The 27,240-nt window shown below is 43.6% G+C and overlaps 1 protein-coding gene across 5 annotated transcripts; it reads left to right on the forward strand.

Moving 5' to 3' along the window:
• Positions 1-26,108, forward strand: thumpd3 (THUMP domain containing 3). Of its 5 annotated transcripts, none has more exons than XM_059649490.1 (10): positions 1-56; positions 2,347-2,615; positions 3,267-3,344; positions 6,006-6,554; positions 13,368-13,498; positions 15,355-15,424; positions 19,085-19,200; positions 21,821-21,928; positions 23,088-23,211; positions 24,346-26,108. In XM_059649490.1, exons 2-10 carry the CDS (start codon positions 2,349-2,351, stop codon positions 24,526-24,528), a joined length of 1,626 nt encoding a protein of 541 aa, XP_059505473.1. In that variant the 5' UTR covers positions 1-56; positions 2,347-2,348; the 3' UTR covers positions 24,529-26,108. The 5 variants fall into 5 exon arrangements, with proteins under 5 accessions (XP_059505473.1, XP_059505470.1, XP_059505475.1 ...); XM_059649487.1 differs by lacking the exon at positions 1-56 and adding an exon at positions 1,362-1,498; XM_059649486.1 differs by lacking the exon at positions 1-56 and adding an exon at positions 1,389-1,929.
• Positions 26,109-27,240: the final 1,132 nt, after the last annotated feature.

Raw genomic sequence — 27,240 nt, forward strand, 5'->3', positions numbered from 1 at the left:
CGTTTTCGTGACGTCGTTTCCGGCGGATCTAAGAAAGACTCCCAGATAGAGAGCGGGTGAGAGAAGGGCAGGGGATGGAGTGATGGAGGGGGAATAGGTGATGGGGGTTGGGCGGGGAATAAGTGATGTGGGTGGGAGGGGGTAATTATGGAGGGGAGTAGGTGATGGTGAAGGAGGGGATGGGTGATGGGGGAAGGAGGGGATGGGTGATGGGGGAAGGAGGGGATGGGTGATGGGGGAGGGAGAAAATGGAGGGGGATAAGGCGATGGGAGGGGGGGGGGATAAGGCGATGGGAGGGGGGGGGGATAAGGCGATGGGAGGGGGGGGGGATAAGGCGATGGGAGGGGGGGGGGATAAGGCGATGGGAGGGGGGGGGGATAAGGCGATGGGAGGGGGGGGGGATAAGGCGATGGGAGGGGGGGGGGATAAGGCGATGGGAGGGGGGGGGGATAAGGCGATGGGAGGGGGGGGGGATAAGGCGATGGGAGGGGGGGGGGATAAGGCGATGGGAGGGGGGGGGGATAAGGCGATGGGAGGGGGGGGTGATAAGGCGATGGGAGGGGGGGGTGATAAGGCGATGGGAGGGGGGGGGGATAAGGCGATGGGAGGGGGGGGTGATAAGGCGATGGGAGGGGGGGGGATAAGGCGATGGGAGGGGGGGGGATAAGGCGATGGGAGGGGGGGGGGGATAAGGCGATGGGAGGGGGGGGGGGATAAGGCGATGGGAGGGGGGGGGGGATAAGGCGATGGGAGGGGGGGGGGATAAGGCGATGGGAGGGGGGGGGGATAAGGCGATGGGAGGGGGGGGGGATAAGGCGATGGGAGGGGGGGGGGATAAGGCGATGGGAGGGGGGGGGATAAGGCGATGGGAGGGGGGGGGATAAGGCGATGGGAGGGGGGGGGATAAGGCGATGGGGGGGGGAATAAGGCGATGGGAGGGGGGGGGATAAGGCGATGGGAGGGGGGGGGATAAGGCGATGGGGGGGGGAATAAGGCGATGGGGGGGGGAATAAGGCGATGGGGGGGGGGATAATGGGAGGGGGGGGATAATGGGAGGGGGGGGGGATAAGGCGATGGGAGGGGGGGGATAAGGCGATGGGGGGGGGAATAAGGCGATGGGGGGGGGGAATAAGGCGATGGGGGGGGGATAATGGGAGGGGGGGGGATGAGGCGATGGGAGGGGGGGGGATGAGGCGACGGGGGGGGGATGAGGCGACGGGGGGGGGCGATGGGGCGATGGGAGGGGGTAAAATTATGGAGGGGAATAAGTGATAGGGAGAAGGGATAATGAAGGGGGGAAAGTGATGAGCGGGCAGGGGGAGAGGGATGAAGAGTAATGGAGGGATTGGGGATGGGGAAGAATGATGATGATGATGAGGAGGAGGAGAGTGATGTGAGGGAGGTGGAGAGATGGTGGGTTTGGTGGGAAATGGGTGTAAGCCGGGGCGCTACAATCCCTGTTCTAGTGAAGATGGATGTCCTGTGCCCCAGTCACTGGTGACCATCTGTGCTGATTTTGTCTCCAAAGATATTTGGATTATTTCCCTGTTTTCTAATTTTGTCGGGGGGGAGGAATGAGTTTGCAGGTCACTGACTATACTGAGAGAGATGGGGGGCTACTCTGTCCCGGTATGGGGTATGTGAGGGCATGTTGGGGGTATGGGTGGTTGGAGTTGGAGGTCACATGTTCATTAGGTGGGCACGATCAACTGTGATGCTCACAGTTGAACAGCACGCTCTGGCCTTGCTCTTACAAATTTTATTTCCCATTTGATGGGAATGAAAATTCCCATCAACCGTTTTGATCATTGGCTACCAGAGGCACAAAGACAGTCGACTGGGATGTGGGGGGAGTCACTGAGTTATCACTGGAATGTTTGACCAACTATATATAACTAGACTTCCAAGTACAGTGTCTTGTTCAGCAGGTGATACTTTTCTGATTGATAGTAACTGTTCCTTCATAGCTGAGCTGTCACCTGTATCACTGTTCCCACTCTCAGGGGTTAACATTAAGCCTAATATCCCAGTCCTGAGAGAATGCTGCTCTGTTGGAGGCACTTGTTTTTGAGACAAAGCTGTCTGGTGGATACTGAATATCCCATAACACTATTTTAAGAACCATCTTGGGTGTTATCCTGCAACTAACACCACGCTAACAGATTATCTGACTGTTACACTTTGTGGGGGATCTCTTTTGCATAAATTTGTTACTTTGTTTTCTACATTAGCAACAGTGGACAACACCGCATAAGGTTAATTAATGGCTGTGAAGCATTTAGGTTCAAATTGAGATTGTGAAAATTCCTCTGTAAATGAATATCCTCTGGTTTTAAATCTCAAAGAGATGCCTGTACTTAGTGGCGATGCAGATGGACCAATTGCAGCAGAAGTCATGACTGAAGTGGAACAAGATCCTGTTAGAAATGGAGACCTGGGAATGAAGCAACATGATGGCTCATGGGAGAATTGGGTCACCATTGGAGCAACAGTTCCAACCGGCTTTGAGAGCACTGCTGCTGAGGAAGTCTTGGAAAAGATTGGATCTGAATCCAGGATCAGTAAGGATCGAGGAAAGATCTATTTTGAGGTGTCCACAGATAATCTTTTTCAGGTTGGTCTACATAGTTCTGTATATATTCTTTGTCCCCCTTGCTGGCACCCCATCTTGACATGAGTGAGTGATAAATCCAAGTCCAGTGTCTGAGCTGACTCCTCGGCTTTGATGTCTCGGCACAGCCTGGTTTGGGGATGAGGTCAAACTGTGGCCTTTACAGGCATGAATCAACACAATGGGCCTCAAATTCATGTTGTCAAGAAGTTGAACATATAATCTAAGCTGACTCTTCAGTGCCATACTAAGGGAATGCTGCACTGTTAGAGGTGCCACCTTTGTGGGATAACTTGTCCTCTCCACTGGTGCTATTTGAAGATCGGGGGGTGGTGGTACGATGGGAGAAATTCTTCTGGTTTTTAAAAAATATTTATCCCTTAATCATTTATCCCGTTACTGTTTATGCAGTCATGCTGTGCACACATTGCATGGTGCATTTCCTACCATCCATCAGTGACTGCCCTTCAAAAACTGCTTCGTTGGATTTGGGGTAATGTGGAAATCAACAGGATAATAGAAGTTAAATATAACTTTGCCTCAGAGTGCATTGGATAATTCTTACTAAATAAGCCATAAATAAGACCACTAAAATTATATTCACATAACTGCAGATTCAGGGAAATTTCATATACATGTTTTTCTCTATTTCAGATTCATCTTTTGAGATCTGTTGATAATCTGTTTGTTGTTATCCAGGAGTTTCCCCATTACCAGTTTGGTGAAACCAAGGTAGGTGTGTAATTGTGAATAAACTAAATGTGAATGCGGATTAAAGGACTTTGTAAATTAAAGAAAAACTAACCTAAGTGCTAGACATCACTGTTTGATCCTGCCTTACCGTCTAATGAATTTGCAATGATCATGAACCTGGCCCTGTGTTCACTTACCTGTTGCTGTCCCCACTTCTACCTGGAACCACAATGTACCCCATCTCTGCTGAGCACCACTCATGACAGTGATCTAAACCATTTTATAATGTAGGCCAGCAAATATCACAAGAAGAGGCATTCCTTCCTGAATCATGCAGTGACGTGGATCTTTCCAACAGGGTGACATGACCACTGTGCCACACTTGCAGTTTGGAGCGCGCACCCCGCCCCAACTCTGCCCTGGTAGCTGTTGGTGAGGCACAGCCCCCCTCCCCCCACCCCGGCTCTATTTCTGCCCCACTAGTAGCTGGTCCCTGCAGCCCCATACAAGCTTGATTCTGGTAGGTATATGATCGGGAGGGAAGCAAATGACAATAAAGGCACGGAATGGGAGAGAGGGCAATGACATGAACAGTCAATGGTAATGAGGAGAAAGAGGAGAAGGAGAAATGAAAATAAGATACTTAAGGTAGAAGGTACGAAGATGATTAGTATTACATGAAGGGGTAAGGGAGAGTGTCAGCTTGAGTTGTGGAGGTTGACAAGAGAGAAGAGAGAGATTCAGTTAGGCTTCAACCAGAAATTGAAGGGCAGCAGCTTGAATGAAAAGATGCAGGATGCGTCAGCTTCATTTGAATTGGAGATGGTAATGACTGCAGGTTGAATTCAGTGAGAAGGAAAAAGGCGAAGGAGGAACAATTGGAAATAGGAAAAGCAGGAAAGGATGGAGAGGTGGATGAGGAAAAGCAGTGTCTCTGAGGCATTGAGTAACTCTAAGCTAAGACAGGAGTGGATTGAATATTAGAAGGTTTGATTGTTATGGTAAGATTTGGTGAATTAATGGTCTACTGATTTGAGAAATGTAAAAATGCTTACGTTCAAGAAATTTAGAAAATGCAAAAATTCAAACTTGCGAGTATCCCTTTAAGAATTTAATTTAATTTAAATAAGAATCTAATTTGTACCTTTGACACTGATAATTTCCTCTTTCAGCTTTCATCATTTTCCTCATCTAGTCTCCAATCTAAGTGGTAGTATTTTCTGTCTCCTTCCAGCTTAAGGTTCATACCACATCTAGTTATTTAATAACCAGGCTAATAATAAGCTCTGATATAACAAGGTGTAGAGCTGGATGAACGGAGCAGGAAAGCTGACGTTTTGGGTCTGGGCCCTTCTTCAGAAAACTTTCATAACGTTTTCTGAAGAAGTGTCCAGACCCGAAATGTCAGCTTTCCTGCTCCTCTGATGCTGCTTGGCCTGCTGTCTTCATCCGGCTCTACATCTTGTTATTTCAGATTCTCCAGCATCAGCAGTTCCTACTATCTCTAATATTAAGCTCTGATTTTTGGAACTGTGTATTCTTTTATGACACAGCTGGTCTGCCTTGGTGAGTTTTCTGGATGATCCAGTGTGTTGTCTTTCTTGCTCATTACAACTCCTCTCCCAAAGGTTCTGGCACTTGCTGGCACACTGACCTGCCCTGTGTATTTCACCCAAGTTGCCATTCCTCATCTGTGGACTTACAGAGGGCATCAAGTTGAGGCTGACCCTATCACAAAAAGTCCATCTTTAGTGTTTGGTTGTAAGAATTCCAAATCATGTGTAATTTAGAGGGTCACAGGAACATTTATCACCTATCCTGCACTGCAGTTGAGAAGGTATCATTTTAGAACTGCTGCGGTCCGTTTGATGCGGGTAAAACCCACAATGCCATTTGGGAAAGAGTTCCAGGATTTTGAACCAGTGACAGTGAATGAACGACAATATGTTTCCCAGTCAGGCTGGTGATTGATTTGGAAGGTAAGTTGCAAGTGTTGGTGTTCCCATGTATCTGCTGTCCTTGTCCTTTTAGGTGGACGTGGTCATGAGTACAGAAGGTGTTGTCTAAGGAGCTTTGAACTTCTGCAGTGTATCTTGTGGATGCTGCTATTAACTGCTGCTTAGAATAGTAAATAGAGGGAGTGAATGTTTGTTGATGTGGTGCCAGTGAAGTATGCTGGTTTGTCCTGGATGTTATCTAGCTTGACCTGGACACTCTGACCAGACAAAATAATTTCTTTCTATTTGCTTGATTAATCTTTTAGCATATTAATTAGTTGCACCACAATCAATTCACAGGAATGTAAGCCTGGTCCGTATAACATTTAGTCAGAATGTAACACTTCCATCGATCATTTTGATGGATCTATGTTGCATCTATTCCAAGTATATCCTTCGTGCTGTACAGTGCCCAGAATTAAATGAAGTGTTCCAGGTGGGTCTCACCAGAACTACACACAGCTCGACCAAAATATGTACTATTTCAGTCCTCTCTTGATAAAAAGGCTACATACCACTAGTTTTCATTTAATTAGCACCTCCCTGCTCTTGGTCAACATCGTGTCCAACCGAGAAAATAGGTGGAGCTCTAATGTTTCTTTCAAGATATGTCACTTCTGATATACAGCTTCCTTTCAATACTGCGGTAGAATATCTGCCTAGATTTTGCTCCCATTTTTAAATGTACCATTTTCTTTAACAGGAAAGTGTACTGGAGGGCTTCAGATTGTTGGCTCGCCAGCTTCTTTGGACCTGTCCCCTTAAAGTTTGGGAATTGAACAACAGTCTGAAGAAAAGGAAGGGCCAGCGCAGGAAAAGCAGCCGAGGATGTGGCCTACATCCAGAAGCATCACAAGAGACTGATAAAATTAAAGATGGCCAGTTAGAGCCTGCTTCGTCTGACCATTCGTCGACTGGAGATCCAGCACATCCCGGGACAGGATTGCCCATTATCCCTTCTGGGGCAAGTGGTGATCAGCCTGATGAAATGGTGGAGTCCAGCAATGCAGACACTGATAGGGTGCTGCTCAGTGACCAAGCAAAGATTTCACCTGAGGGGCTTCTATCTGACAATGACAGCCATCCAGCAGCAGGTGGGGATGAAGGGAAAGGACTACGTCACTTTCGAGTCACCTGCAACAGAAGTGGGGAGAAACACAACTTCACCTCAATGGAGGCAGCCAGAGAATTCGGCGGCGCAGTGCAGGATTTCTTCAAGTGGAAGGCCGACATGACCAAATTTGATGTGGAGGTATGCAATTTATTTAACTTGCCCACCATAAATTTCTTCCCTCCCTTCCTGAAGCTGTCAGCTGCTTTGGATTGTCATGTTGAATAAGTAACTTCACATGTGAGGCAAGGCCATGGGAATCTGATGGTTGCACGATTGCAAGCACCCTTATAAGCAGACCCACATAAACACATCCTGAGCTCCCAATCCCCTCATCACGTTGAAACTGTTTCATGGTCGCACCCGTTTCCTTGGCATGGGTCGCAGAACGAAATGGAGCAAGTAGCAGCGCAATGTCTGAAAATTCCAGATGATTCATCTCAGTGTCAGATGCTGAGAAATCACTAGCAGAAAATCACAGGCTGGACTGGAGGACTGATGAATTATTAAGTAAGATTCAGTTGTTTCCATGCTTGACAGGAGTGGGTTGTGTTTCTGGAAATCACAACTTCAGTGAAACAGTGATCTATATGGGATTCATTTAGTTTATTTTTCTTCATCTGTTGGAATGTGGCAATTAATTACCCAAGCCGAATTGCCACTTGAACTGATTGCCCTCTGAAATGATGCTGGGAAGCCAGCTAAGAGTCAACCATACTGCTGTCAGAAGTCATATGTGGGTTAGATCAGAAAACATTTCCTTCCCTAAAAGGCACTAATGAATCGGGTGGGTTTTTACAGCAGTCAACAATGGTTGCCATTAGGTTAGCTTTTGCTACCCAGATTTTCACTGATTGAAATTTGCCAAAGTAGGATTCCTACTCATGTTCCAAAGCATTAGCCTGGGTCTCTGGATTACTAGTCCAGTGACAATACCACAAGGTCACTGCTGCACATTAAAGCTAGAACTAGGTTCTATAATGCCTGCATTTGTGGTGAAAAGACATTGTACAGTGTGAATTTAAAAAGTTTACATAGCTAGATTTCTACATTAGTGAATGAAATAACTGTTAAAATACATTTTAGCTTGCTTTTTAAAATGTAACTTTCTGCATGCAGTGCTTTCTGCTCACCGCCAATTCTGCTTCCCACTTTCTTATTCTCTTGGAGATCCTTTCCCCTCCATGACACTGTGTTAGTGGACCACGTGGCTCTGCACCACAGAATCCTGACGGTACTCATAAAGGTCCAGACATGCTGCTCAAGCTGTCACTTATTCCTGACTGTGTTGTGGCCTGTACCTGATAGCATCTCTGTTCAGGGCCATCGGACCCCTTCTTGCTGGCCATCGCCAACTCCAGGATCTGTCCAATTATAATGGTGCTGCTTCTCTTGGCTGGCTGCCAGGTCATGACATTCCTTCTGGTTCTTCCAGGCTGGCAGGGTGTCAGATGTGGCTAGGCCTGGGAGCTCACTCTCTACTACCTGAATTCAACAGCTTGTGAAGTGAATCCTAGTTTGTCACTGTTCTGCAGCTTCAAAATAGGCTATATTCTTATCAAGTCGTACTCACTGGACTGGCCATCTTGTCCAAATCTTGCCTGGATGGGTGTGCCAACAATTTTAAGAAGCTTGATACCATCAGGATAGGCTTGATTGACAATCTACCAACTATCTTCACTATTCACTCCCTTTACCACCAACCCACAGCAGCTCCTACAAGATGCAGTGCAGTAACGCATCAAGTTTCCTTTGATAATATCTTCCAGACACATGATGTCAACCTTTGAGAAGGACAAGGGCAGCAGTTATATGGGAACACCAGCATCTGCAAGTGCCCCTCCGTACCACTTATTCTTCCTGACTTGGACCTGTCAATAGGTCAAAATCTTGGAACTCCCTTCCTAACAATACTGTGAGTGTCTGCACAATAAAGGGCTTGAAATGATTCAAGATAGCACCAAGAACTCTCAACATCTTTTCCAAAGCAGTTAAGAATGGAGAATAAATTCAGGCTTAGCCAGCAATACCTACATTCATGAATTATTATATAAAAAGTCAATAACCAAAGCGTTTGAGAATGTGACTACTCAGGTAGATAAAACAGAACCCAGAAATTGTCATAAAAATGTTAATAAGGCAATCATACCAGATAGAAAGTACTTTATTAATGTTGGATTAAGGATTGACAAACAGATAGCTTCACAGTGGAAGACACAAGTAATATACCAAAAATTTGAGAGAGTCTGAGGCAGAGCTGAGTATGATGGCCATCATCAAGGAGAAGGTGCTAAAAATAACTGAATGGCCTGAAGGTGGATAAATCACCAGGACCAGGTGGACTAAACCCCAGAGTTCTTATGGAACTACCTGAAGACACAGCGGAGGCATTAGTGGTGATATTTCAGGAATACAAGAATCAGGGAGGTTCCCACAGGACTGGAAAATCACTAACGTGACACCACTGTTTAAAAAGGGTGTAAGGAAAAAGACTGAAAATTACAGGCTGATTAGCCTAACCTCAGTCGTGGGTAAGATTCTAGAGCCAGTTGTGAAGGATGAGATTTCTGAATAGTGGAAGTGCATGGTAAAATAGGGCAAAGTCAGCATGGCTTCAAGGTGAGGTCATACTTGACAAATCTGTTAGAATTCCTTGAGGAGGCCATTAGCAGGTTAGATCAAGGAGAGCCAATAGAGGTTATCCACCTGGACTTCCAGAAGGCCTTTGTCAAGGTGCCACACAGCAGGCTGCTGAGTAAGAAAAGGGCCCATGGTGTTACAGGCACGGTGGAGAGAAGACTGACACTGGCAGAAAGCAGAGAGTGGGGATAAAAGGGTCTTGCACAAGATGGGAGCCAGTGACAAGTGGTGTTCCACAAGGGTCAGTGCTGGGACCACAGCTTTTCAATTAACACATTAATGATCTAGATGAAGGAACTTAGGGCATTCTGGCTAAGTTTGCAGACAGTACAAATATAGGTAGAAGGACAGGTAGTATTGAGGAAGCAGGGAGGCTGCAGAAGGATTTGGACAGGTTAGGAGAGTGGGCAAAGAAGTGGCAGATGGAGTACAACGTGGGAAAGCGTGAGGTCATGCACTTTGGTAAGAGGAATAAAAGCATGGACTATTTTCTATGTGGGAAGAAAATTCACAGGTCTGAAGTGCAAAGAGACTTGGGAGTTCTAGTCCAGGATTCTCTCAAGATAAACTTACAGGTTGAGTCCTTAGTCAGGAAAGCAAATACAAGTTTGGCATTTATTTTGAGAGTACAAATATAAAAGCTGGGATGTATTTCTGAGGCTCTATAAGACTCTGGTCAGGAACTAATCAAGGCAGATGCTAAGAGGCTGATTTCTCAAGCTGCAGAGTCAAGAACTTTAGATCGCTGTCTGTGGATAATTGTTGGCTGTGGAGTCTGAGATGAGAAATTTCTTCTCTCAAAGGGTAAAACAACTTTGGAATCCTGAACCCCAGGTATCTGTGGATGTGGAATCGTTGAGTATACTTATAACAGAGATGGATAGATTTTTTGGCTGCTGAATGAAGGGTAAGAAATAGAGAGAAGGTAGCCTCATGATCTGGTTGAATGGCAAAGCAAGTTCAAAGAGCCAAATAAAAAGGCCATTATGTAATTAAGTTCATTCCTTCCTTCAACCCACACTCTCATATACTGCACCACCTACTGGAAGTGCTTTGGATTCTCAAAAGTAATGAGAAGAAACTGAAGAATATTCACTCATGTTCACAATTCAGCCTTTGCCTGCTGAACTTCAGATAAGATCCATCCCAAATCTCCTTGTATTATGTTCTTATACGTTGCTACTTCCTTTGGTTATAAAATTGAATAACTAAAGCCATTGTCTTCAGTTCTCATTCAAACCCCACATCCGCATCACCATCTTTTCCGACCATTATCTCAATCTGAACCAAATTATTTGCATCCTTGGTGTACCATATGGGCCTGAATTGAGCATCACACTACTTATCCTCTCGATCTTGTAGCCCACCAACTTCCACCTTTCTAAGATCATTCATCTCTGACTCATTTGCTGCTGACACCTTCTTCTGTGCCTTTCCTATCTTTAGACTACATTATTCCAGCATTTTCCGGGTTGACACCCACCTTGTACCTCCCAAAACCTAAAGCCACTCAAAGCTCTGTTGCCCCAACCTAATTCCCACAAGTCTCAATCGCAGATCTAAAACTCTTTATCCTCATGTTCAACATCCTGCATAGATTTCTGTAATATTCTTCAGATTTACACCTCTCTAAGATCTCAGCATTCATAAAACTCAGTCTCTTCATCCCACCATTAGGTGCTGTAACTTCAGCTGCCAAGAACCTAAGCTTTGGTATTCCCTCCTTGAACCTCTCCACCTCTTTTAAGATATTTCCTTAAAACCTAGCAATTTGACCAAACATTTTGATATTTGCCCTCCCGAAATGTCCTTTATATCAGTAATAATTTCTGGCTGATTCAGCTTCTGTAGAGAGCTTTGGGCGTTTTACTATGTTGAAAGGTACTGTATAAATGCAAATTGATATTGAAGTGTGGTCAGCTGAGTTTCCAGTAAACTCACTCTCGTTTCCAATCATATGCTTTAAATAATATATTTCTCTTTGACAGTCTTCAAGGGATTGTTTTAACAGCTAACCTTGATCAGAATGCACTATTGACCAGGGATATTGAATCAACACAAAGCTACTGTAAGGTCAGGGAATTCTAAACAGTTTTAGTTTGAAGAAGCCAGAGTTGCACAATGGTGAGGCCTAAAGCATTGACTTCATTGCTCCCTGGATACCGTCTGATCTGCTGTGCTTCTCCACCTCCACATTTATTGACTCTTGCACAGCAATGAGGTGATTAAGCTCCATTCCAACAGTTGTGCTGCGCTTCAGGTCACTGTGTAAAAATTAGTATTTGAAACAGCTTCATTGAGAACATTTCTGCAGGATCTGGAAGCCTGACATTTTTTGAGATAGTGTTATGATATGGAAGCCCAGTGTGGCACTCAATTTTACTGAAAGAGACTGAACTATAATAGCAAATTTTTGTTTGTGACAACAAATTTGGCAGCAGATTGGGTTGACTTTTCATAAATAAAGTGGTTTCTTAGAGGTCAGGTTCATGCCCCACATTAGGACTTGATAGGGAAGGAAGGCCAATGATAATGCGGCAAAGAAGGGCTGTAAATCTTTCCAGTAGATCTGCGACAGATAGCTTGGTGGAGGTGGGGTGGTTCCTGGTCAGCAAGACTCTGCAGAAGGCAAATTACAGAAAATTACCCTGTCTAACCATGGATCACAGGACAGCCCGTGATCTCACCACTCTGTTGTCTGAAGATAGTGAGAGAGAGAGAGTTCCCATTGTTTTCATTCCACCTTCCAATCAGACCTGCTAGAGATGTGATGGATAGTCAAGAAAGTCAAAAACTCCAGGTTAAATATTAAATAAAAACCTAAAGAACTGCAGCTGCTGTAAATCAGGAACAAAAACAAAGTTGCTTGTAAAGCTCAGCAGGTCTGGCAGCATCTGTGAAAAAAAATAAAGCAGAGTTAACGTTTCGGGTCCGGTGACCCTTCCTCACAACTTGCTCTGTTCTGAGGAAAGGTCACCGGACCCGAAACGTTAACTCTGCTTTATTTTTCTTCACAGATGCTGCCAGACCTGCTGAGCTTTTCCAGCAACTTTATTTTTTTTCCTGGAAAAACTCCAGGTTGTTGAGCCATTAAGATTTTGTTTAACAAGTCATATATTTGAAGTTTAAATTTAACAAGTAATATACTTCTATCTTTAGAGAGAAGAATAATTAATTATGGGGTTATAGGTTACACTGGTAGATGTATACTGAGATGGTCAGAAAGAATTATAGAGTCATACAGTATGGAAACAGACCCTTCAGTCCAACCAATCCTGCCAAACATAATCCCGAAATAAACTAGTCCCACCTGCCTATTCCTGGCCCATATACCTCCAAACGTTTCTTATTCATGTACTTATCCAAATGTCTTTTAAATGTTGTAACTGTACCTGCATGCACCACTTCCTCTGGAAGTTCATTCCACACATGAACTATTCCCTGTGGGGAAAAGAAAGTTTCCCCTCTTGTTTTTAAATCTTTCTCCCCTCACTTTAAAAATATGTCCTCAGTCTTAGAATCCTCACCCTGCCATTCACCTTACCTATAATATTCATGATTTTGTAAGCCTTTATAAGGTCACCCCTCAACCTACACTCCTGAAGAAAGTCCCAGCCTCTCCTTATAACTCAAACCCACCATTCCTGGCATCCTGGTTAATCTGTTCCGAAAACTTTCCAGCTTAATATCCTTCCTATAACAGGGTGACCAGATACACAATGGGAACTGTGATTGCTGTGATTGAGGGAGAGGATGAATGTTACCTGAAGTTCAGCAGGTGATGGGTAAATTGTGAACATGGGATGAATAAATATCTGCTAACTTCTGTTTCTGTTGAGTTTCTGCTAATTAGCTTTGGGATTAAGATGCACTTCCCAATAAGCGGTCAACGAGACTTTGGATTTGAGGAAAGAATGTACTCTATTAGATAATTGCCTTTCTATTTCATGTTAATGTTCTAAAATGTGTGTAAAGTGTAATTAATTTTAAACATCAAGATCAATAATGTAAAAATGCGATGAAAAGCAAAAAATCTTCTATCTAGAGAAGTCCCTCTGCGGACAATGTATTAAACCTAAGCATTGGTGTAATATAGTGAAATATTATGGGCAGAAGGCTCATTGACAGGATGTCTTTTTGGGGACAGCAGGTGGCTGTTGGTGTTGATGGTGTCATTTACTTCATTTGGAAATAACCATGGTAACGGTGAGGTGTACTTGCCAGTCTGGGAGGCAAATGACACTGCTGTTTTCTCATCGCTGACTATCTTGTTTCTGTCCTGTGCAGTCTATTTATGCATCATTTATTTTGCAGATCCTACTTAACATTCATGATAATGAAGTGGTGGTTGCTATAGCCCTAACAGAGGAAAGTCTACACAAACGAAATATAACACACTTTGGGCCTACAACTCTCCGATCTACTTTAGCCTATGGAATGTTAAGGTATGATTCTTGTTAGCTATACAGCAATGGCAATGCCTGTGGACAAAATAGCCACTTACACGAGGTACTAAAGGCTTCCCATTCCCCTTTGATCTGTGCCTCAACACATCAATGCTTCACTGTGAGGAAGAGGGAAAATTAGGGTGTGACAATATTTTAAATGAAATGTGTTTAGCCAGTCTGTCATGCGCTGCTGTCTCAATTATCCCCGTTAGTATAACTCTTATATTTTCTTCATAACTATGTGAATTTTTCCTATGTAAAATATATTTTATATTCATTCCATTTGGTTAGAAATCACCATTGGAGGCCCTCAATCTGTATTTTGGTAACCTCTTCTGACTGTGACAGTTGCAGGAGACATATACATGTTTTTACTAAACATGCCCTTGATCTGATTGACCCCTCTATCCTCACTTCCAACAATAAATGAGGAGCTAGTAGATTTCTTTATCACTACAATCAGCTACCTCTACTGTTTCATTTGGCCAAAGGGTGAAACGTTATCTAAAGTTCCCCAGCATTAAAACTGAACATGCATGTTTCTTCTCTGCCAACTGCTTTCATGCTCCTCTCTTCATTTGTCCATTAGACCCATCTCCTGCTTCCTCTGTCTGCTTCCCAATAAACTGCTGACCACCTCCTGATCTCCATTTAGCTGATATTGTTAACTGTTCACTCTCTCTTATGTGTTCTGTTCCTCTCCTTTAAATTAGCTGACATTACTTCTTGCTCAAAAACAAAACAACCATTGAGCAACCCCAATTTTAATTGCTTCATCAGAAGTGACTATGCTTTCAGTCCCCTCCAGATTTAGGGCCCTAAATCCTGGATTTGCCATCCATACGCCTCTCTGCTTGTCTATTCTGCTTTTGCCTTGTAGATACTCCTTAAAACTTAACTAGCTTTTGGTCATCTGACCTGATAACTACTAATGTGGCTGAGTCATAATTTGTTTAATAATGCGCCTCTGAAGCTTCTTGGGTCAGTTGATTACATTAAAGGTACTATGTAAATATAAGCACTGTTGATCTGGGCATTCTTTACCACTGTTATTCATTTCTTTCAAATTTTAGTTCATTAGTCTGCAGCAATCACTAATACAGTGACCAGTATAGGGGGAGGTGATGGCCTAGTGGTATTATCATTGGACAGTTAATTCAGACACCCAGATAACATTCTGGGGACCTAGGTTCGAATCCTGCCACGGCACATAGTGAAATTTGAATTCAGTGAATATTTGGAATTAAGAATTTAACAATGACTGTGAATCCATTGTCGATTGTCGGAAAAACCCATCTGGTTCACTAATGTCCTTTAGGGAAGGAAACTGCCATCCTTACCTGGTCTGGCCTACATGTAACTCCTGACCTACTGCAACGTGGTTGACTCTTAACTGCCCTGGGCAATTAGCAGTGGGCAATAAATACTGCCTAGCCAGTGATGCCCTCATCCTGTGAATGAATAAAAGGAAGGTAAATTAAAGTGAGGTTTAAATTCTGAATGATAACAACAAGATTCCAAGGTTTCAGACCTTTAACATAGTAAGTGAACTTAATATTGACTGAGTTTTTTTTTAATGGATAGATTATCTAATCTGAAGAACAGAAACCTCTGAAAATGAACCTACAGCACCAAGCACTGACATGACATAACATTACTTCATCCCTATTGATCTTCATACCCCATTTACAGCTCTGCTCAGATATCTAAGAAACTCTGTATATAATCATAGATCCTTATGTTTGTATTTAAACTTGAGCTCACTGCTCTAGCCCCATGCTGATGTTTTATGTAAGAATTAGTAAATTTCTAATCTTCATAATTCTTAATTGTCATTTAATTCTGTACTGCAGGCTTTGTAATCCTCAGCTAACTGACATCATTGTTGATCCAATGTGTGGAACTGGAGCTATACCAATTGAGGTAAGATATTGAGAACAGATCTCCTGAAAAGCAATGTGGTCCCACCAATCCGTGCATTGTATACCCTGCGCTGAATCACAGTTGTGCATTACAAGTTTCAAGTCTGTCACAGGAATTTTCACTGGTTCAGTTGGATCAGTTATTCTTGGAAGTTGGAGGATGTTGATCCTATAACCCTTACATTTGAGATTTGATAAGGTGAATGACAAGTGCCTTTTCCCGAGGGTGAGGGATTTCAAGACTAGGGAACATATTTTTAAATGTGAGAGGAGAAAGATTTTAAAAAGGCATGAGAGGCACTTTTTTAACACTGAGCGTGGTTCGTGTGTGGAATGAACTTTAAGAGAAAGTGATGGATGTGGCTTATAGGAACAACATTTAAAAGACATTTAGAAAAGTACATGAGTAAGAAATTGTGATGGGATGTGGGCCAAGCACAGGTAGGTGGGATTAGTTTAGTTTGGGATTATGGTCAGTTTCGACTGGTTGGACTGTGCTGTGTGACTATGACTCTATAACATGCACTGCCTAACACTTAAGCAATCTTCTACTGATCTCTCCTTGCAGGAATTTTTCCCTTGTCTTGATATCTATGTCATTCAGTTTGTTTCTTTATTCCCATTTGAGTCATTTTTCTTCCCTTCATCTTGTATTCTCTCCCTTTGTAACTTTAGATGTGGATGAGGGTAGGGCAGTTGACATGGTGTACATGGACTTCAGTGAAGCCTTTGATAAGGTTCCACATGATAGGCTATTGGAGAAAATACAGAGGCGCGGAATTGAAGGAGATTTAGCAATTTGGATTAGAAACTGGCTTTCTGTAAGAAGGCAACGAGTGGTGGCTGATGAAAAATATTCAACCTGGAGTCAGGTCACTAGTGGTGTACCTCAAGGATCTGTTTTGGGACCACTGCTGTTTGGTATTTTTATAAATGACTTGGACGCAGGCATAGTTGGATGGGTTAGTAAGTTTGCAGATGACACTAAAGTTGGTAGAGTGGCGGACAGTGTGGAAGAATGTTGCAGGTTGCAGGGAGACTTGGATAAACCGCAGAATTGGGCTGAAGGGTGGCAAATGGAGTTCAATGCGGATAAATGTGAGTTGATTCACTTTAGGAAGAATAATAGGAAGGCAGAATACTGGGTCAATGGAAAGATTCTTGGTAGTGTGAATGTTGAGGGATCTTGGTGTCCATGTACATAGATCCCTGAAAGTTGCCACCCAGGTTGATAATGCCGTTAAAAAGGCTTACGGTGCGTTAGGTTTTATTGGTAGAGGGATTGAGTTCCAGGGCCGTGATGTCACCGTGATGTCATGCTGCAACTGTACAAAATGCAAGTGGGGCTTCATTTGGAATATTGCATACAGTCCTGGTCGCCCCATTACAGGAAGGATGTGGAAGCATTGGAAAAGTTACACAGGAGATTTACCAGGATGTTGCCTGGTCTGGAGCACAGGCCGTTTGAAGAAAGGCTGAGGGACTTGGGTCTGTTCTCATTGGAGAGAAGAAGGCTAAGAGGGGATTTAATAGAGACATACAAGATGATCAGAGGATTAGATAGGGTGGACAGTGAGAGTCTTTATCCGAGGATCGTGACTTCGGCTTGTACAAGGGGGGCATAGCTACAAATTGAGGGGTGATAGATTTAAGACAGCTGTCAGAGGCAGGTTCTTTACTCAGAGTGGTAAGGGTGTGGAATGCCCTGCCTGCCAATGTAGTTAACTCAGCCGCATTTAAACAGTCCTTGGATAGGCATAAGGATGATGATGGGATAGTGTAGGGGGAGGGGCTTAGATTAGTTCACAGGTCGGTGCAGCATCGAGGGCCGAAGGGCCTGTTCTGCGCTGTATTGTTCTATGTTCTATGTAGTTCAATTAATAGCACTTTCATTCCCGTGTCAACTGGAATGGCAAGACACTGCTACGATTAGCATGCTGACACCAATCACCATGTGCACAATATTGGAGTGGCTATTGTGCGCACACGAGTGAGAACGTTGCTTGTTAGGGAGAGCATAACTAAGGGATGCACCTTAAGAATAAGGGATCTCCTTTCTAAGATTGGGATGAAAGTTTTTTTGCCTCTGGGGACTGTTAGTATATGGAATTCTCTTCCCCAGAAAATGGGAGGCTGAATCATTGAGTAGATTGAAGGAAAATTTGGATACGTTTTTGTTGATAAGGCAGGCTGACGGGGGATTGGGGTTTAGACCACAGCCAGGTCAACCTTCATCTTATTGATTGGCGCAGCAGACTTGAAGGGTCAAATGGACTAATATTCCTGACATTCTGCCATATTATTTTGTTGCTTCCAACTGTATCCTCTTGTCATGCCGCCTGCATTACTTATCACTACATATTTTGCACTTCGAATGAAGCCCATCTAGACAGACCTAGCATTCAACTGTAACCCGCACACAGTGCACTGCATAGTACAGACTGAGAGGATAATGTGTGTGAAGTTATCTCATCTCAGGTGTGATGCTAGTAGGTGCATTAATGACAGGATAATTAGCCAGGGCATTCTCTCTCTCTGCCCCCCACCCTACCCCTCTCCTTCATGTTTGTGATCTGACATTATTGGTGATCCTTTAGATTCTTTCATCCATAATATCGACTACTCCTCTGAAACCATTAAGTTTGTCGCTTGCCACCTTATCAGAAGTAGCTTCCCTGTTCCTTGTTACATTTAGCATTGACTGTCTGTTTGAAGATACATCTTTCCTGAGATTGACTCCTTCAGTTCTTCTGAAGGGCAGTCATTTGTCCTTGTGATATCAGGCAGCCAGTTATCAAGGAGATGTCAAAACAGTTTTGTTTGCGTAGCTTTGACTCCTCCTCCTCTTATAAACAGTCCATTACTTTCAATTCCTGTATAAGTTTGTACTTGTCCCTTAAAGTTGATTCCAAGGCACAGTTATTGCTGCCTATTTCCCTCTATGAACAGTCATTAAAGTCATGAAGTTTACACTGTCACAGTATGTACGGGAATCAATTGGTTGAATTAGAGAACAGGACCCTGGGCTAGTGGAATTGTGGCCTGGTGTGAATTAGCACTTTCACTGGGCAGAGGTGGCACAGGAATAAATAACACTCAAAATTCATGGCCACTTACTTAATCCCTTCAGGTAAATTCTAACTTTGATGTGCTGATGCTCTTGCTAAATTGCTTTTTTAAAGTTGGAGTCGTAATAGATTTAAATCCTGCCACCAAAGATAGCACAGATTAGGTTGGACTGTCTGTGTCATGAAGCACTATTACAGCTGAATACAAAAAGCTGGGTGGACCAGTTGACTTTTTCTTTCCCGTCAGTCATTCTTTTCTTGTAGTTGTCCCAAACGGTATTGATTTTGAAAATCCTGACCCTGCAACTTGGCTGGCCTCCAGAGAGAGGCTACTGAGAGTCTGGTCACTCTGGACTTACTTTGCTGTCTCTTCAACACACGTGGCTGCACTCCACTTACTGGTGATACTATGGATCAGCCCAGCACAGATACAGATCTGGCTGCACTGTGGTCAGAACGTTTTCCAAACAATCATGGGTTCTCTTAATTGCTTTCTCCTGTATGAAACGCAATAGCACTTGGCAGAAGGAGTATATTTTGTTCATGATGCCTTAATTTGTGGACTTTATAATCTAGTTTAAATACCCCTCCAGGGAGCTTTAGAATTCTCACAGTGTTACTTCCTTGGTGGAGACAACAACGTACTTGCCGTGAACAGATCTGTAAATAACATCAACTCTCTACAGAAGAAGAGACTGGAGAAGGGAAGGTAAGGATTCATCCTGTTGCACACAGTAATGACAGAATTCTGCCTTTGAGTAAATGGGGGATTTGTTATGAGTACAACTGGGATGATAATCTTGACTCAAAACTCTCTGCTTGCAGAATTAAGTTTTTCCAACTCTTAGTTTTTCAGTAAGCCCCCACTCACCCAAAGATATTGCCAGACAAGCACATTTTGTAATTGACATTAATGATCATTTTCTAGGAGTTGGAAACCTCAGGTAAAGAGAGGCACATGCTCAGTTGGGATGACCTGCCGAATGGCCAAGTAACCTGCTGAAACTTGCTCTCCAGACTCTTATCATGGTGACTATCTCTTTGGATGAAGGGTGTGGGGTGCAAACATAATTGTACTTGCTCCATATTAGGGTCTTCAGGAGAACAGGGTGTTTGGGATAATGCTTACCTTGATTGCAAGTTGAAATTTTATATCTGAAAAGCAGAAAGTTGTAGAAAATTAACAGCAATCAAACATCAGAAGTGAAAACATATAATTACTTTTCATTTTAAAAAGGAAATGACACTTAAAAACCCCAAAACCCAGAACATCACCGAGGCTAATTTTGAAAGAGAAAGTTAACTCCCTTCCTAACGGTGATAAAATGTGAGGCTGGATGAACACAGCAGGCCAAGCAGCATCTCAGGAGCACAAAAGCTGACGTTTCGGGCCTAGACCCTTCATCAGAGAGGGGGATGGGGGGAGGGAACTGGAATAAATAGGGAGAGAGGGGGAGGCGGACCGAAGATGGAGAGCAAAGAAGATAGGTGGAGAGGGTGTAGGTGGGGAGGTAGGGAGGGGATAGGTCAGTCCAGGGAAGACGGACAGGTCAAGGAGGTGGGATGAGGTTAGTAGGTAGCTGGGGGTGCGAGGAAGGGATGGGTGAGAGGAAGAACCGGTTAGGGAGGCAGAGACAGGTTGGACTGGTTTTGGGATGCAGTGGGTGGGGGGGAAGAGCTGGGCTGGTTGTGTGGTGCAGTGGGGGGAGGGGATGAACTGGGCTGGTTTAGGGATGCAGTGGGGGAAGGGGAGATTTTGAAACTGGTGAAGTCCACATTGATACCATATGGCTGCAGGGTTCCCAGGCGGAATATGAGTTGCTGTTCCTGCAACCTTCGGGTGCCACCCGAAGGTTGCAGGAACAGCAACTCATATTCCGCCTGGGAACCCTGCGGCCATATGGTATCAATGTGGACTTCACCAGTTTCAAAATCTCCCCTTCCCCCACTGCATCCCTAAACCAGCCCAGTTCATCCCCTCCCCCCACTGCACCACACAACCAGCCCAGCTCTTCCCCCCCACCCACTGCATCCCAAAACCAGTCCAACCTGTCTCTGCCTCCCTAACCGGTTCTTCCTCTCACCCATCCCTTCCTCCCACCCCCAGCCGCACCCCCAGCTACCTACTAACCTCATCCCACCTCCTTGACCTGTCCGTCTTCCCTGGACTGACCTATCCCCTCCCTACCTCCCCACCTACACCCTCTCCACCTATCTTCTTTGCTCTCCATCTTCGGTCCGCCTCCCCCTCTCTCCCTATTTATTCCAGTTCCCTCCCCCCATCCCCCTCTCTGATGAAGGGTCTAGGCCCGAAACGTCAGCTTTTGTGCTCCTGAGATGCTGCTTGGCCTGCTGTGTTCATCCAGCCTCACATTTTATCATCTTGGAATCTCCAGCATCTGCAGTTCCCATTATCCCTTCCTAACGGTACTGTGGGTATTCTTTCATCCCAAGAATCATAGGATCCCTACAGTGTGGAAACAAGTCATTCAGCCCCTCCAAAGAGCAAACCTCTTCCCCTGCATTTCCCACGTCTAACCCACCTAACCTAATCATTCCTAAACACTACGGGCAATTTAGCATCACCAGTCCACCTACCTTGCACATCTTTGGACTGGGAGGAAACTGGAGCAGCCGGAGGAAACTCAGGCAGACACAGGGAGAATGTGCAAAACAGACAGTCGCCCGAGGCTGGAATTGAACCCAGGTACCTTTTCAGGGCAGTTGTGGATGACCAATAAACGTTGGTCTAGCCAACAATACCAGCATTCCACGAACACATTAAAAATGATAAATTGTAGCAGAATTAATTGGGTGGGGACAGGATTGATTGATAAATGCCTGCTGCCATCCAGTGTTGTGATGTCTGAATGTTTTGAAATTGTGCAGTTTCCTGGCATTGTTTCTCGGCTTCCCCTACAAAGGTTCGCTTGGTAAAACTGGTTGATTGATAACTAGGCCACGCAGGCCAGCTGATTCCCAGGTTTACTTCCAGACCTTCATTGAGGTAGCCAGTCTCAGCCGGGATGATGGCTGAGGTCTAAGGCACTAGGTCTAAACAGGAGAGGAATGTCCATCCACATTCCCATTCCTGATGCCTGGCCAATGATTTCTTTAACCAAGTATCCTGCAATTGCTTACTGTCTGGATTCCCACTGAAAGGTGCACCCTTGGTGTGGTATTCTAGGGCACTGTAGGAATATGAGCAGCATGTTTAGTGTGAGAGTCGGGGCTGGTGTAAGATAAACACCTGATTGTGATGGAAGCTAACCCAGGGCTTCAGTTAACACTCATTTCTTTACTGAATTGTGTTTTAATACACATTGCAGGATTACCTGGGGCATGCCATTGGATGTTGTCCAGTGGGACATCTGTAATCTGCCACTGAAGACCAGTTCTGTAGATGTAATTATATCAGATATGCCTTTTGGAAAGAGGTAAGTCCTTGCGATTGTGAAATTAACTTATTTATTAGAAACAGAATAACTAATCTGCTGTCTCTTTAAGAGATCTTTTGGTGTGCAAATCTGGTTGCCTCACACCTTCGTAAAAATGATCATTGCAATTCAAAGGAAATTATTTTCACCATTTTCAGACATGTGATAAGCTGGTATATTCTGCATGTTGTTTTTATTTGCAGAAGTATGTTACAAAATATTTCAGCTTGACAATTCCAGCAGGTGGAACAAAATTCAACTAATGTAGTACCTTTCATGACCACCAGCGCTTTACAGGCAATGCAGTACTTTAAGTGTAGTTACTGGTGTAAAGTAGAAAACACTGCAGCCAGTTTGTGCACAGCAAGCTCCCACAAAGAGCATGTGATAATGATTGGATATTCTAGGGTTATTTTTGCGATGTTGATTGAGGGATAAATATTGGCCAGTAATTGGGAAGAGCTCCCAAAGGTCATGGGAATTTTCGTAACTACCTTGGGGAACAAACAGAGGCTGACGTGAAAGAAGGTGCCTTCGACAGTACAGCACTCCTTCAGTATGGCACTGAAGCATCAGTCTTGGTGTTGTGCTCAAGTCTTGGAGCAGGAAACAAATCCACAACCATCCAACTCGGAGACAAGAGTGCTGCCATTTGAGTAATGCTGACTTAGAGGGAAATACTCACTGCTGCTGGCACTGAACTCATTACATTGCAAAGTAGGCACTTTGAGCATTGCCATTCCTTAGTGATCCACAGCTGGACTCGGATTTCCATTTTCACTGAGAAAGGTTGGTATTGCTTTGTCAACCTTTCTTTTTATTAATTTAGGACTTGACTGGCTGATCATGTGCTGATCAGCCCATCCCTGATCATGTTTTACATGGCTGGTGTCATTTAATTATAGCCTGTAGCCTGCACCCAAGCTGCTGACTGGAAGGTGGAGGGTTTTATAACTGATTAATTGGTTACAGATCGCTGAAGAGCCTTTGGTCTTTACTAGTTGTTTGTGAGGTTGTACAGTGGTAATGCAAGGTCTAAGAAAAGGACAAGTAGCCAGAGAGACCTGTTTGTGACTTCTGTTGTTTTTGGCATAGGTTAGAATGTATTCCATAAATTCAAAAAATGTTGATTTTGTTTTAATATATGTTGAAAAACTAGGATAGGCTCGAGAAGGAAAAACTGGGACCTGTATCCAGCCTGTCTACAGGAAATGGGGCGTGTGTGCAGGCCAGACACTGGCAGAGCAGCCCTCCTAACACAGGACAAGAAATGCTTTATAAAGGTAACATGGTGCCTGTATTCCTGGAATTATCCTGCTGGACAAGGACATGGAGCTTCAGATGAAGTCATATCAAATGTTTTTGTTCATGTTGCACAGTGCCCTTGGTACTGTGGTCTGTTAAGATGGTTGTATCAACATATGACTACACAGTACAGAGATATCCCATCAGCTGTTTGTGAACAGGGAGGTCAGACTGTCGTTACCAATGGTGTTTATATTGAGGCAGTTTTGTGCTTCAGTCCTAACTCACCGGGGCCTTGACTGAGTTGACTCCAATATCTCAAATTAAGTTTACAGAGCAGTTTATTTTCCTCACAAACACCCATTTCCCAGACTGGTGATACTAGGTGTGTATATTGACAAATACATCTCAGGATTTTCCAAGTGGACAATCCTATTTTCCATTTCCATAACATTCCCTATGTCACAACGTAGCTATCAGAAGGTGGCATCCTCTGATTATGTACAGTGTAGTCTAATAACAAACACACTACCAGCTTTTGCTACCCCTTCCACTACAATGGGGGTTCTCTCTTGCTTAAGATCAAGAATGTTGGGAAAAAGCTAGGGGGACACATTCATTGATCAGGCCTAATCCATCCATGGGCACCACTGTAGCACCACTCTGCCTGTCCATGCCAATGGGAACTGTTACAGTCTATTAAGTTAGATGAATTGATTAATAAATCGCCCCTCCAGAGATTGCTAAGAACGCTACCTATCTATTTAACTAGTTGAACTTGACAGAGCACAGATGCCCAATCTCAGGTAGTGGTAGGGGCATCAGTTATGGCATCAGTCTTCTGTTCGGTTTTTGATCAGCACGATCAACCCATGACCAGTTTGCCTGTGTGTGTGGGGTTGGTGGGAGTGTGTCGTCAGTGATAATAAAGGTGTGTTTGGCTATTATTAGCCTGCCAGGACCTGTTATCTAGAATTTTGGTACGGTATCAGAAGGTACCCGGAAACCAAAGAATCATATTCCTGTTTGCAATAGTATCTCTCCAAGCGGAGGCAGGATTAGAAGCTGTTCTGGTCTTAATCACAGACTTTGAAATTGTAATTTGCTGAGATCCTCTGACATTCAGCAGCTGCCTGCAGAACTTAAAGCTTGTGTTCATTTTCCTGCTGTAGGCCATGTCAAGAATGAGGCATATCTGGAGGAAGTCACAGACTGTCTGGGTGAATGTCGGAGGGCTCCATGCTGCTGTATACCTGCTGAAACGCACCAGTCTTTCCTTTGACAGGTTATTTCAGAGACCCCAAGATTCTGCTACTAGTGAGGAAATTCCCTGTAAAACAGGGGCAAAAGAATAAGTGGAGCTCAGAGTCTGCAAGGAAAACTTCCCTCACAAGGGAAAACATTTTATTTGGGATAAATATGAGCCTTGCTGGAAAGGAGGGAGCATCCTTGCATAGTTACTGTCATTTTACAACCAGAAGACAATGAGGAGGAAATGTGCACCCTCATGCCTGTTAATATCAGGTGGAATTTTTCAGACTCACCTTCTTGACAGGAGGAAGCAGGGTAATTGTGAGCCGCATTAAAAGAGCAAATATCTGTGAGAATTAACATGGAGAAAGAGAGAGAGCAATTTGGAGAAATAACAACCTCTGTAACACTGGATATCAACCCTTACCTCCAGGAACCAAACGAGAACATGCCTGAGTTCAGTTGCATTGTGTTTCGAAATAGATCTACTGCTGGACTTCAGTCAGCCTTCCACACAACGGTTATGAATATTGGTCAGATGAGCTGAGCCAAAAAAAAATGGAACTCTAACAACGGGGAGAATCTTTCCTTCAAATGAACCAGAACCAGTTGTCTGCAAACATTCTAAACTTCAGTTCAAGAGTTTCCTGTTCTGTCTGTGCATAGAACAAAAGAATTCTTGTTGAAAGTTCAAAGCCAGTGTCAAATATTTAACTTTTTGTGGGTGGCTTTGTGGTATTATAATAAGAGGCTGAAAGGTAAATGTTTATTCTCCTCCATTTCTATATGTTTAGTCTCCTTGCTGCTAAATGATTGATTATCTCCCTTTGAAATGGTTGAATTTTTCAATAAGATTTCTTTTACCATGTCCAACCACTATTATAACCTCTTTAAAGTCATGGGCTTTAATACCTTGCCTTATGAATGCATTGCCTTGTACAAAAATGGTGTGTGCAAGACAGTAATGTTCCCAGTTCAGTGCCTGGATGCTGGGCTTAATAGTTGCCTTTATTGCCTCTAGATTATAGAGGTAATGAGAAGCGTAGGACGGCTGGTTAATGATTAAATTATCGTTTGCTGCTTAGCTTTTCGGGAGAATGGGACTAGAAACAAATAGCTGTATGGACTATATTTCACTTATGCTTTCTCATATAGAGTGAAACTCCCAGCTAGTCTTTGAGTTACACTCACATTCTAGCATTTATCAGGTGCCTTGACACATGAAAATGAAACTGGTTGAGTACTTCACACTGTAGTGCAGTGACTGCTAATGTAGACTTGCCTTCAATTTAGGGTATCCTCTGCAGTCTGCTGTGTAATGGGAGGCATATCTTCAGCCTGAAGATTGAAGACTGACCTAACTGCCCTTATCATATCTGCATCAGGATTAAAACTCATTTAACAGAAATACACAGGCTTAGCAGCACCTATTGAGAGGGAAGCTGTGAATATTTCAGGTCAAACCTTTTCAGCCATTGTTTTTCTCTTCACAGATGCTGCCCTGAATGAGATAAATTCCAGCATTTTCTGTTTTTATTTCAGATTTCTAGTATCTGCACTTTTTCGGTTTTGTAACATTGGTTTGCCCGGTGCTTTGATGTTTGTGAGACTGCAGCTGAACTCAAATAATGCATTTGTCATGTTAGAAAATTATTTAAATTTCACAATAAAGTTTTGATCTGATTCCATGGTGTTTGACCGTTTAATTCAGAGATACTGATTTAGAAGGAAGTGAATGTTTTGCCTGGGCTGCTGATTCGAGACGAATCTGGATAGGTATCCAGAGGCTAGCCTGAAAGAAAAAGATGAAGTGGTATTGGTAGTTTTTGATACTTCTATCGCACACTGAAGTTCGAATTTTCTATCAAAATGAACTTTTCAGCCCTGCAGCTACCTGGCTTCCTGGGTTAAATGTATTTGCTCCAGTTGTCTCATCTACTGAAAGTGCAAACTTTTGCTGAACTAATGTTTTGTGGGTACCAGAGTGTCAAATATTAAGCGTTATTGGGGTTCAGTCCGTAGCTTTTCAACAGACATTTATGGGTTTAAGTCTGACAGCAGGGATTCAGCATTAATCTGCATTATCAAAGGAGTGCTGTATTGTCATAGAGTTTTGGATGAGACATTAAACTGAGGTTCAGTCCGGTCTCTAATAAGCGTAAAAGATCCCATTGCATAATTTGAGAAGGCAATGCAAAGGGAAATCCTAAAGTCATCCGTTTGGCATATATATAGTAAAAGGTGGAGTTAAGCCAATTAGGGACCAAAAAGTGTTGTATTCATGGAGTACGGCTGGGGTATTATGTGAATACTCTGCATCTGTCTTTACTGAGAAGGAGCTGCTGTCTTGGCAATGGTAAGAGATGGAAACTTTTTCACTAAGAAGGGTTTGAAATTGATTAGGAAGCAGTTTTGAATAGACTGTTGGTATTTGAAGTTGATAAGGCACCAGATCCGGATTTGAAGTATCCAAGGATTTTGAAGGAAGTGAGAGTGGAAATTGCAGAAGCACCAGCAATCCTTCAGTCTTCCCTAGACTGGGACTTGAGAAATTGCAAACATCAGACCCCTCAAAAAGGATTATGAAAATAAACCCACCATTTACAGACTTAAACTAAAGTTTAACTTTAGTAGTGGCAAAAGTTCTAGAAACAATTATTTAGGTTAGAGTTAATGGTCACATAGGGGAAAAACAAAAGGTGGGTTGATAAGGACAGAAACCAGGGAATGGGGAATAGACAGGAGAATGGCAATAACGGGTGGGTAGCAGAAACACTTCATTACACGTCATCCGAAAGGCAGCAACTTCCAACGGC

The sequence above is a fragment of the Stegostoma tigrinum genome, chromosome 11 (assembly GCF_030684315.1).
Source record: "Stegostoma tigrinum isolate sSteTig4 chromosome 11, sSteTig4.hap1, whole genome shotgun sequence".
Taxonomy (NCBI): domain Eukaryota; kingdom Metazoa; phylum Chordata; class Chondrichthyes; order Orectolobiformes; family Stegostomatidae; genus Stegostoma; species Stegostoma tigrinum.

Bases quoted from the DNA above. Each gene is read 5' to 3' on its own strand.
- thumpd3 (XM_059649486.1), top strand. From the start codon at position 1,875: ATGTTTGACCAACTATATATAACTAGACTTCCAAGTACAGTGTCTTGT. The intron at 21,929-23,087 runs GTAAGTCCTTGC...TTGAAAAACTAG, and splicing joins GATATGCCTTTTGGAAAGAG to GATAGGCTCGAGAAGGAAAA. The intron at 23,212-24,345 runs GTAACATGGTGC...TTCCTGCTGTAG, and splicing joins ACAAGAAATGCTTTATAAAG to GCCATGTCAAGAATGAGGCA.